Consider the following 12635-nt stretch of genomic DNA (forward strand, 5'->3'; position numbering starts at 1 on the left):
CACTTGGTTTCACCTTATTATTTTGTTGGAGTTCAAAAAATCATCAGCAAAACTGAATTCATAGTAGTTTGGTGTGTAAAAGGATGCTCATTAGCAGCAAAAAGAGAATGCCACATGTTTGCAAAGGTAGTTGGGGCTTAAAGGGCAGGCAAGCAGGAGAAAAACGGTTCTTTGTGATTTAGGCAATACTGTTGCAATTATTTGCTAGATAGCAAGGGTAGGTTTGGGGTATACTATAAACACTGACATTCTTATGTTGCTTGCTTTGTGTATATTCCTGGACCTTACGCAAGATTAGATGAAGAGTATTGTCCCTATCGATGGATTTTTTCCTCTTTCCAGGTTGGAGCTGCTCTGAGGCCAGCATTTTCTCAGGACACACCATCTGATATAACAGCCAAGGCCTGCCAGGTACTGAAGAATATGTTCAGATGGCATAAGCCAAACTGAATTTTTTTTGTACCTTTATGCAGTAGATGCGTGTGATTTTTCTTCTCACTGGAAGAAGAATACAGAAGAGAATAGTAGTATAGCTGAAAAATATTGTGAGCCTAAGCTGTGATCTTTTTACAATGTCTTTTAGGGCCATCTAGTGATATACTTCTTAGTCTTTCTGAAAATAATTATGTCTCCATGTCAATTCTATACTTGTTGATAATTGGAAGGAAAAAAAAAGGGAAACTAAGGAAAAAAAAATAAAGTTCAGTAGGACCAGTGAGAATGTATGCATTAAGATGTCTCTGTCCAGTGAACTACACACACTAACTGAGGGTTGAAGGAGCAGAGCTGATCTTAGTCCTATGTTTGAATGGATTTTCAATTTGTAGCACGTGTTCAACAGTCCTGTCATGTCTACATTCAGAACCATTTATGTAAATAAACCGTATATTTATTTTAAATACATCCATCATTTTAGGCCTTCCCATAAAAGAAATGGTTCTCTCTAATCAAAATAAACTGGAGATAGGATAAAACTAAGACTAACATTAAGAGGAGGAGTCCGTGAACTCTTTTTTTCCACCACTCTCTCTCCCCCCCCCCTTTTTTTTCTTGATTTTGCTATTTTTTTTCTCATGTTTGCAAAATCACCACCAGATTTTTTTCTTTTTGGTGTAAAAGCAACTGCATTTGCACCAAAAATCGTATGTCTAGGTGTGAACATGCTTCAGAGGATGAATGCCTGCATATAGCACTAGACAGTAAGTTATGATCTCTTTGATGTTTGGATTTTAGATGCCTGTTTTTAGTCTGTTCAGTTTAAAAAGTAAAAAAAAAAGGAGAGAAATAAAGAACAGGGAGACGCCCAAATGTCTGACCTCCATGTGAGGTGCTGACTCATCTAGAATGTGATACTGTTTGTTTCATACCAAAGCCCAGTGTAAAATTTCTTATATTACTCATTTCTGGATGTTTTCTGAAAGTTGATGATGATCTTGGAAGCTTTAACATGTAATTTGAGTTCTAGGTTTTTGAAGATACAACATTATGAACTGCTGTGCAATACGTTCTTCACTGTGAATGCGAAAATCCACTATTTGAATGATTTGACCAGACACATGGGAGCAGAATAAAAACTTTGTAATCACCTGTTTAGGGAGAATTGCAAATTTCAGTATTTTCCATGTATGCTTAGTTTCATTGTATCAGTAGCCATTGGAAACGCAGCCTTTGTAACCATTTGCATGAACAGTTCTGTTGTCAGGAGTGGAGAGAAGGACGATTCTGTTGTTTTATTTCTTTCTATATATTTTTATTATTTTTTTTCATTTATAAAGTTCTGTATTTTCTCTTGCTAATGGAGAGTGACTCTAACCTTTGTTGTTTAGGTATGTAGCGCATGGATAGGAAGTGGGGTTGTAAGTGACCTGAATGATCTCCGCCGAGTTCACAACCTTCTTGTCTCTTCTCTGGATAAAGTGCAAGCAGGAAAAGGATCCTCCAGCCAGCTTTACCGGGAGAGTGCCACCACTATGGAAAAACTTGCAGTCCTGAAAGCATGGGCTGAGGTGACCATTTCCTATTAAGTCTTTCAACGTTTGGAAAGATTTAACCTCACCTTCCTTGATTCTTTTTTCTGCTGTTTTGTCTGGTGATGTTTTTGTATTTTATTGTACTGAAGTGTACTCTCAAGCCCCTGGAATATATTTCCTTAAAATATTGCCATTTATCAACTACAAATTTCTTTGAGTTCACAGTGAGTTGCGAGCCAGACTTTGATGTTGTTGGGGAATCGCTGGAATAGCTAAAACTGTAAACTATCTACAAAAGAAAGAAGTACTTATGTTGTCCTACTTCCTGGAATGTTATTTGTATATAGCATATACAAATAACATATATATACAAATGTTATTTGTATGCTTTAGAACTATATATCTATTTACACAAATTATATTTTGATTTCTTCTGGAGTAGTACCTTGAGGACCTTTTCATTACATTTTCTTGGAATTTTATTTTGAAATGTCAAAGGCAAGTGCCAACAATTCAGCCACGTATACCTGTTAGTCGCTCCATACTGTTACATTCAGCTTTGATATGGAGCATCTGTAGTGTGAAGCTCCTTCTTTTCTGTTCCATTCCTAATTCAAAAGATGCTTATTTTTACTTTATTTTTCTGATACTTCTTCTCATATTTGTGCAAAAATCTTTTTATAGCTTATTTCCAAGATGAACATATGAGCTCTCTTGTATTCATGTAACATGCTAGAAGCCTTTTTAATCTTTATTTATATCATACCAAATCTGCTCTGAGAAAGTGACAGTTGCTCTAAGGGAAAGGCGGCTGCTGCTGTTTGTTTCTTTTGTTTTGTTTTGATTTCACAATGTGAATTTTTCATATCTATGTTTCTTCTAGGTCTATGTTGTGGCCATGAAAATTAAGAAAGAAGCAGAGACCAAACCCAAACGTGTTTTAAAGAGCACAGAGGAGGATGAGGATGATTTTGGTACTGTAGACGAGTTGCCACCTGACAGTTTGATAACACTTGTACAGCCAGAGTTGCCTTCACTTAGCCGTCTCTGGTTAGCTGCATTGAAAGATTATGCTCTTCTAACCCTACCAGCTGAATTTGCTACTCAGCTTCCACCAGATGGTAAATACTGAAGTTTATCTTTTTGTTGTTTTGAGGAACAAAGTAAACCTCCTAGCAAGCGTGTTAAAATTCCTCAAATTCTTTGGCAGGCATGTTTTTTCATCTGTTAAACAAAATAATACAACTCATTTCTGCCTTTCTGTTGTAGAAATGGATGCTGGAAGCTTGTGCATTTTTCTTTTTTTCTTCCGTCTCCAATTATATTCTTTATCCAACTCACAGAAATGATTTAAACCATATTTTTGTAGAAACAGTAATACATTTACGCCTGTAATACTTGTACATCAAATGCAAAAAGATGCTTGCTTTAAGGAAACACGGTCCATGAGATTACAGTGGAGGCTGTCTTATAATATTTGAGCGTTCTGTATGAAAAATGCTCTAAGACCTGATGTGTTCGAGTGCCCCTCTTGACTCACTGATTACTATTCCATCATGGCCATTATGTTTTAGTGTGAGAAGTACTGTCACTTCCTCAGAAGGGGTGTTGGAACACACTATCATTAACAAGGGTTCCATCTGAATATATGCATGATCAAATGCATCCTGAGTAAATAACTAAGAAATTTAGAGTACATGCTTTTTGCCTATTGTTTGTAGAGAATTTCATAATTTATCTTTATTTTGCTTACTTAACAGGAGGAGCATTTTACACTCCTGAAACAATTGATACGGCTAGACTACATTATCGAAACTCTTGGGCTCCTATACTACATGCGGTGGCACTTTGGCTGAACAGTGCAGGTTTTAATGCTTCTGAGTCAACAGAAGAGACTGCTGCAGCAATGCCTAATTCACAGAAACGTGCCACATCCATTATGTTAAACCAGACACCTGGAACTCCACCTACCACTAAATCTTTGCCAGAGTTAAACAAAGATCGAATGCACCTAATTTTGGGTAAGAGCTATGAATTTAGAGTGCAGTACAAACATGTTATGTTACTAAATGATATGGGAGTAAGGAAATGTTTTGTTTAAATTTAGGAATTTTAAAATGCATTATTTGTCCGGGCAGCAACATTTTGAAATATCTCTTTCTGTCTACCTCTAGTGTATTTCACAGCTTTGACAGGGTATTTGCCAGTGTGATTATAACAATTTCTATAGAGCAGTTGTGATGTAATTATATATAGTTGAAATGAATATTCTTTTTTTTTAATTGTCGTTCTTTTTTAGGTGTTAGCATACAGTTTCTCTGTTCCCCAAGACCTGAAGAGCCTGTTGAACATGTTACATCTTGTTTACAAGCACTTCATACTTTATTGGATTCCCCTTGTGCCAGGATCCATATTGCAGAGGATCAGGTACTGTATGGCCATGTTATGTCAGTGATCTTTTCTGGGTCTTGACCTTTCATTTGCAGTGATTGCAAAATCTATAATTATTCTTCTGTGAGAGAAGTATTTGCTTGCTATAAGCAATTGATGTAACCATTAGGAATTGTTAAGCCCTAATTATGTGTTTTTGGTTTATTGTAGCTCCTTGGTGTTGAACTCTTGAGTGTGCTTCACCGACTCCTCCTGACTTGGGATCCTACTTCAGTGCAACTGTTGGTTACAGGAGTTGTCCAGCAGATAGTAAGAGCAGCTCAGGATTATTTGCAGGAAAAAAGGAACGCTCTAAGTAAGATTTTGAAAACGTGGCTTGTTTTGCAGATTAAATAGGCAACAGGTTTTCGTATTGGAAAATGAACTGAAATGCATTAGTCTGTGGTTACGCTGAGAAAGAAAATGTTGTGTATTCAACAGATGCTGTAGATGTGCTCTTAGTATTGTCTGCTGATTTCTTAATTTTTGTAAGATATTTTCTTCCCCTCATCATTCCAGCAGTTGTTCTTTCCATGTCTAATTTTCTTGAATATGAGTGATGAAAATTACACTCAACAAACCGCTCTAAGATCTAATACCTAGTATCATGGAACAATCAGGACTGGAAAAGACTTCTAAGATCATCTAGTCCAGCTGTTTCATTGATTTTTATATATTGACTATCTTAGCATTATGTTGACCTTTTTTTCCCGAAGATTAGTGGTTCAAACCCCTCTGTTGGGTCCAGTGGTGTGTCTCTGTTAGGACTGACAGTCATGAGGTGAGTGAATTTGCTACTGGAACCAGTGTGAAAATTTGTTAACTAACCAAGAGATCTCATCTGGAAGTGGAGCAGGCTTGCATCTTGATTCTTCATTGTCACGTAGGGTGTGTCTTCAACCAGAAGCTCTGAAAACAGGGTGTGCAAACAGGAGCAAGGAAAGACATGCTTGTGCCACCCAAAAGTGCTTCTCAAGAGTGTATAAGACTGCTCAAGTCAGCATAATGATAGCAGTGACAGGCAGCAAGTTATGAGGAACAGTCACCTCTGGCACGTTAGAAATATAATTGCCTGCCTTGAAATTCAGATGAAACTTCTGATGTGACTGTACTCAAGGTGCTTGTCCGTGCAGGGCTAGAGGTGATGTTGATCTCTTCTGTGGGATATGAAGGAAATACATGTGAAGGTGAACGGCCTGTGTAGTGTCTGGAAAGCCAAATGGAAGAAATGCCATATTCTTCACAGAGATCCTGCAGAGGCAGGAGCCCAAGCCATGTGCCTCATGTAGGGATGGACAGCCACAGACTATGCTGGAATATGGAGCATGGAACTTGTAGAGTGGTGCATGCTGCAAGGTTGTGGCAACCAGCGATGAAAAGGAGAACTTCTGTCTGAATTCAAATGCCTCAGGAGTTGTAGTGAAAGTGGGGGCAAACTGCCCAGGAAGACTAATGAAGGCATCTGTCCCAGTACAAATGGATGGTATTAAGAAGGCCACGGTTTATCTGGAGCTAGTTATGAATGGTTATAAATGTCATGCATGACAAGAAATACCTTTACAGAAATGTTGTTAACAAGATCAAGAAAACTTGGACCAGCTGCTGGAGAGTATAACAAAACATTTAAGAAAAAACAAGCATTTATTGTCTTTTTCTGCTTAGTCGTCATAGGTCTTTGTGTCTAGTGAGAGAGTAGTAATCAAATTAAGGACTACTTAGGAAAAAGCTGGACATACTCTGGGACCAGATGGGATGCATCTAAGGAACCTGGCTGATGACATGCTGAGGCTTCTGCGGTCCCTTGAAAACCTGTGATGCTCAAGAAAGGTTTCCAGTGAATGGCAAAAAGTAGATGTTATTTCTAACCTTAAAAAAAAAAAAAAAAAAAAGATGAAAGATATTCTGGGATACTAAGAACCAGTGAGCCTGCCTTGTGTATTCAAAGATTTTTGGAGTTAGTCCCCGTGGAAGTAATTTCAGAGTTCAAGATGATGTTTGGGAAAAGTTAGCACAAACTTACTAAGGGTAAATAAAGACTAATCACCTTCTGTGGTGAAATAACTAGCATTAGATGTAGGGAGAGAGGTGATTACTGGGTGAATAATCTTGCTGAAGTTGTCTATATCACTGGAAAACTGGAGAAATGTGGACTGGATAGGTGAATCTATGCACATCTGCAATGCTGAATACTTGATTACTGGGCTGCTTTAGAAAAATATGACCAGTAAATCAAGGAAAATTTTTTTCTTTCCATTTAAGCCTGTGAAGCTGTGTCTGGAGCAGTGCCTTGTTTTCATAATCCCTTCTTTCCTATCCTGTGTAAGAGAGATGTTGACAAAGGTTTAAGTCCAGTGAAAGTTCACTAAGATGATTGGAAATATAAGAATGGCAGAATGAGCAAGTGAACTTATTTTAGTCTGCAGAAGAGTGAGTTAGTAGGTGATTGAATAGCTATTTCCCCTTCTTAAAGGAGATTTAAAGGAAAGAGCAAGCCAGACATTTCTGAAAAGCATGCAGTGAGATGATAAGAGGAAGTGGATAGAAGTTGCAGCAGAAATCCACATAGAATATGAGGAAAAACGTGACACCATGGCAATGATGAAGCAGTAGAATATATGCCTAGAGATGCTGTAGAATTTCCACGTTCTGAGATATTCAAAGCTAAACCAAACAAGAACCCGAGCAACCTGTTCTAGCTTTTAAGCTGGAATAGGGAGCAGAAAGTTGGACTCCAGATGTCTTATGGAGGTCCCTTTCAGCTTAAACTCTCTCTGAGATTCTCAACTCAGCTAGTATATCTAAGTTCTGTTCCTTTACTTAGCACTGATGAAACTTATCTTGCTTCTGCTAATGTGATATTTCAGGTTCCAATGTTTTGCTTAGGATCTTCATTAGAAAATTGTTAGTAAACTCCTACTTTACGTATGAGTACCCTTGATTAAAGGCATTAACATCAGTCCAAATGCTGCTTTCTGAGGTACTTTTAGAAACCTTTTTACCAAACATCTTTCTGTTCAATCATTCTTTTTCCATTTATTTATAAGTCTCATACTGGGTATACCTTTTCCCATTTTTGCTTTTGTCACTTGGAAACCAATTTAAACATGGCAAATATTCATTGTAACTGGTTAAGTTAGATCTGCTGTTTTATTTTACTTCAAGGAAGCAAAGTGAAACGTAAAGGACATGTATCTTACTAAGGAAAACTACTGTATTGTTCTGGCACTGTATGCTGTTAGGAGAAAACTTAGCTTTTACCCATTTTCTAAGTGAAAACAGAGAGGGGATTTTGTTAGAATTTGAGGAACCAGCAGAGCTAAAATGTAAAATGTAAGCTCTGTTCCTTCTTGTGAATTAATGGAATTGTTTACCATTAGTCCAATCAGTTGTTTTTTTCAAATCAGTGAATGTGAAAACTCTAGCAATTATTTAAATTCACAGGGGCCTTGTGAGGGTAGTTCAGGCTGGTCTTGATGTGCTGAATCTCTGTTACTGTTTAATGGGAGAAGGCTAGACTGCAGCTGGCTGAGCTGCCATTCAAAAGAGAGACTTTCTAAACTGAATGCACTGAAATTGTGGAGTTACACATAGAATCTTACTATGCTTTTCTGTTCTCTCCATTTCATGGTCAGCTTAGGCTGAAATAAGGCCTGTCAATGTTGAACACTTAATTTATAGCCATTAAGTTACAAAGTATTGTAATGACTATTTATTTGACAGTCATTGCCTTTAATTTTGCTCTTAGAATTAAAAAGAAAAAAATGGCTACATTTTTATTTTGTTACTACTTTTATTTCTAGTTCTGAACTTTTTTTTTTCTTTTAAGAAATATAGCTGCAATCACAATAATTCTAAAGCACCTTAAACTCCTTTAAGTCCTTCAGACTAGAACGTTTAGTTTGACATGGGCCTTGTTTATAGTACCTTTGAGTGAAGCAACTTTTTTTCTTTTGATGTTTAAGTTTTTTTTAGTGTTTCATGTAGTCTTTGATCTGAAATCTTTTTCTAACTGCATTCTCAGACATTCTTTCCTTTTTTTCCAGATGAAGATGATACTGAAGAAAAAGAAAATCCTCTTGCTTTAGGAGAGGGAGGCGAGAGTGGTGGTCTTGTACCCGGAAAATCTCTAGTATTTGCAGCCATGGAATTGCTCATGTTTATCCTGGTACGGCACATGCCCCATCTAAGTTCCAAAGTGTCAGATTCTCCAAGTCACATTGCTGCCAAATCCCACCTGTCTGAGGAGAGTGCTCGTCTTGTGGCTGCCACTGTTACTATACTGTCAGACCTGCCTTCTCTCTGTTCTCCAGCAGGTAAAGTATTGACAAAGGACATTAGAGATTGCTGTAGAGGATCTTGTAGTGACCTTATGATGCTAAAACAAAATTACGTTTTTACGTGATATTTAAAAGCTGACTGCTGAAATTTTTGCTTAGGTTCCAGAATGAACGAGGACCTCAGGGTTTTCCATTCATCCAAGATTAAGAAAACGATTTGAAGTTTGTGTGTGTGCTGTAAGTTTGCTGAGGAAATGAGCTGTATGATTTTACAGCTGCTTTTTCCCAGTTCTTCATTTTTTTCAAGCCTTATGATTTTGAAGCCTTTTGACCAATTTTAATCATATTTTAGAAGAAGATGGGTATCTCAGAAGTAATTACATTCCTGAGAAGTTCAAGCTTGATGAAAAAGAATCACACTGAGGATAAACCAGAACAATTTAGTGCTGCTGCACTTTGCTTTTTAGCCATTGGCTGTCAGTCATCCCAAAAGTAACTCTAAACTAAATAAAGCTTTTTTCTGTCCAGGGGGATTGCCACAAAGGATATGGGTAAACTAGGATAATTGCTCTTAGAGCAGTTCAGTAGTAAAAGACACAAATACATGGGAAGCTGTGCTTTGATTTTTGCTCCTCAGAGAACAAATCATCTAGAAGTTGTATCATGAATCTCTGGGAAGCTTCACGTGCTCATTCAGAAAAGGCAATTTTGAGGTTTATTCCATACTGAGATGGATAATTAATAACATACCTAGACAAAATGATGCTCAGCAAACAGCGTAAACTATCTTCAAACTGCAATTCATGCCTAACAGTTCATAATAAAAAAAAAAAAAAGACAAATTTTAAGGTGATCTGGAGTCCTGAACTATGTTGCATTTGATTGGTATTCTTTTTCCGTTCTCCTTGTTTTTCAAGCAGCTTCTGTGTTCAATGAACTAAAGGCATGACTCCCAGTATTTGACAATAACTAGTGCAAATAGCTAAGAAACTATAGGGACTGTTAAGAGTTGTGGGGTGTTTTTGGTGCAACCAGCAGGTAGTTGTAAAAGAGTACATAAACATTCGTGTTAACTGGACCCTTGGAAGTAAGGTGACCTGTGAGCAAGGAATTCATTTCTATCTGAGATTCAGTAGTTTATTTTAATTAATTAATGAATTTTTAAATGTGAATATTGTGTAGTCTCGACAAGATCTTGGGCAGTCTCATCTAGAGGAACTGTGTTGGAAAGGAGGTTGAACCTTGAATGGTTCCTTCTGGTTGTAATTATTCTTACTGTATTTCTCAGGGTTCCAGAAGTAGGAAAGTGGCTTTGCTTGTGTTTCTACAGATGTGGAAAAATGAGGCACAGAAAGGGTTAAGAATTAAGTAGCTGTCTGAAATGAGTTGTAGATTGATACTATGCACCTAAACCCATTAACACCCTTCTTTCATTCCTGCACTTGCCTAGAGTCTATATGCATTTTTGAAACTCCTTTTAATGAAGTTCCCTTGTGTCTAAAGTCAGATTATGTGTTATTTGATGGGTACTCCTTGAGTTTGCACAACTTGCACGCTTAGGGGTGGCTGTACATAGCATACAGATTGCTTTTCTGAAGAAATCAACAGATATGATGTAGGAGGGAGGATCACTTTACCTCTTTAATAGAGTAACCAAATGGTTACAACTGTTACAGAAGACATAAAACACTTTGAAATTCCTTGTTACTTCTGGGGCTTGTTACACACACCAGCTTCCTTGGAAAGTGCCCCAAGTTGGATACCTGTTCACAGATCTGTCATTTTGGTTCTTTGTTTATAAGATCTTAAGACACATGCAGATCCTGTTTCAGGATATTTAACTCTCTCAAGGATGCCATGAGAAAGCTTAACTCTCCTTTTGCCATGTAGGGCAAACCTAATAGCTAAATCATCTTTTCTGAATTGATAGCAGTATTTTAAGTGTTTGCTTATATTATGATATACTTCTATAGTGCTGGGGAATTGATTTGGTGATAAAATCCTGGACTCCACATACTACTTGTTGTCTGAATTGCAGTTTCTCTTCCTAGCTACGTATATTGATTTTGGGAAAGCTGAAGAAGTTATTTACCACATTGTTCAGAAATAACTTCAGAAATTCTACTTTGTCTTGTTTAGGTTGTATGACAGTCCTGCCTACTATCTTGTTTCTGATTACAAGAGTATTGAAAGAAACAGCTGTAAAATCAGCAGACAATCAGGTTCCACCTCCAGTCAGTGCAGCACTTCAAGGGATAAAAAGTATTGTTACTCTTCCAACAGTCAAAACTGATGAAACTCAAAACCAGTGGGCAACTCTTATCCGCAGTACTTTGGCATCTATCTTGGAATATTCCCAACCTGGTAAGTGATTTCTCAGTGCAGGAAACTTAAAGCAGAACTGGCTTTTGTTTTAATGAAAAGATGAGTATTGTATCTGCCTATAATTTAATAGGTTGCATGTTAGAGGGAGTTAGAAGTGGTGACAAATTGCTTCTAAAAATGAAATGGAAGGAAGATATGAGCGCACACAGCCTGACTAGTAGAAGTTAGTAGGTTATGTTGGAGACAAGTAGAACACTGACTAAGAAAATATGATTGTATCTTAAAAGTTTTTATCCCAGTTATGTCCTTGCTGAGTCTTTTCTTTGGCACTATTGGTCATAACCTCCTATTAGAAATGTTGCCGTTTGCAACTCGTCTTGTACCCCTCTCTTCAGGTGTTATCTTCAAGGTGTTTTGTTAGTTCAAACTTCTCTCTTCTAGTTTGAATCCCATTTTAAAGTAATTATTTTGTGCTTTAGATTTGTATTTAGGATAATTTTATCAGTCATCATAGTTTCAGTGTCTTATTTCTGGAACTTGAAATCTCCCTTCTGATATCTATCAGTCTTTGACACTTGGAATGCATCTTAAGAATAAAATCTGAATGAGTTCCAAGCTGAATTCATATCACTTCCTCTGTCATGCATCAGTTCCTGTGTCTGCTGGTGACTCTTGACATGTTGGCAAGGCTGGGACAAACTATCATTTCCACTCCTCCTTTCATTTTTCCACAGGATACCCACTAGCTTAAAGGAAAGGAGATTTAAGTTGCCAAAACAGTGTTTGTAGAGAGACCCCATCAGGTGAAATTGCAGTTGTTCAGTATGGTACATGGACTCAACACCTTGAATTCAACCTCAGAAAAGCAGTCTCTATCTTATAAATGCTTGCTAACAAGATTTGTGTAGTCTTATGACAGTGACTGTTAAAGTGACTGTGTGCGAAGACAGCAATGGATAATTGTGGGAGGGTTCCTACTGGAGTAGGAAATTCCCAGTTCTGTTGCAAGCTTTCAGTAGTTAGAGAAAATCCTATCTCTGCCAAAAAAAAGTCTGCTACCCACCAGCAGGATTTCTGCTGTGATTTGTTTAGAGAACTACACGCCACTTCTGTTGGCTCACATTTGTACTTTGTCTTGCTGTTGAAAAACTGAAAAAGATGTAGTCTCAGCTGCATGGTTAGCAAAGAGAGACGCAAAGATTTGTCATTTGCTTAATGGCAGTTCAGCCAAAAAGACATCTCATTACATCCCTGAGGAACCATTTATAATCTGAAGAGAAGCTTGAATGGAGTTACTCATGTGAGATAGGTAATTGCAAATGATCCTGAAAATGTCTGAAGGGGAAGGATCGGTGGATTTGTGTTTTCTGAGTCAAACTTCTAATTTGATGTGTCACATCAACTCTTGTCTTCCAGACTTCTGTTACTGTAGGGGTTCTCCAGTTCATCTTTCCGCAAACATTACTGCCTTTATGCTTTTAGCAGAATTCTGAAATCTTTCTCAGTTCCTAGCCAGGGTGTAAATTTTCCTGTCCCTTTACAGTCTTCTGTGAAGTGAAACATGTCACACAAGAATATAAGCAAGGTCTGCTGCATGCAGATTTGTTTCATAATTCAAAAAACATTGAAACAA

The 12635-nt window shown here is 37.5% G+C and overlaps 1 protein-coding gene across 2 annotated transcripts in view; it reads left to right on the forward strand.

Moving 5' to 3' along the window:
• HEATR5B (HEAT repeat containing 5B) overlaps nucleotides 1-12635 on the forward strand; it is a 54751-nt gene that overhangs the window by 34302 nt on the left and 7814 nt on the right. For both annotated transcript variants that reach the window (XM_065729278.1, XM_065729288.1), the window contains exons 26-33: nucleotides 343-411; nucleotides 1827-2006; nucleotides 2854-3091; nucleotides 3731-3991; nucleotides 4270-4397; nucleotides 4572-4716; nucleotides 8444-8713; nucleotides 10817-11041. In XM_065729278.1, the coding sequence (XP_065585350.1) occupies nucleotides 343-411; nucleotides 1827-2006; nucleotides 2854-3091; nucleotides 3731-3991; nucleotides 4270-4397; nucleotides 4572-4716; nucleotides 8444-8713; nucleotides 10817-11041 (1516 nt within the window). The remainder of the gene's footprint in view (nucleotides 1-342; nucleotides 412-1826; nucleotides 2007-2853; nucleotides 3092-3730; nucleotides 3992-4269; nucleotides 4398-4571; nucleotides 4717-8443; nucleotides 8714-10816; nucleotides 11042-12635) is intronic.

This window comes from Cyrtonyx montezumae, unplaced genomic scaffold (assembly GCF_038088225.1).
Source record: "Cyrtonyx montezumae isolate F1298 unplaced genomic scaffold, pur_monq_1.0 scaffold_0, whole genome shotgun sequence".
NCBI classification, from domain to species: Eukaryota; Metazoa; Chordata; class Aves; order Galliformes; family Odontophoridae; genus Cyrtonyx; species Cyrtonyx montezumae.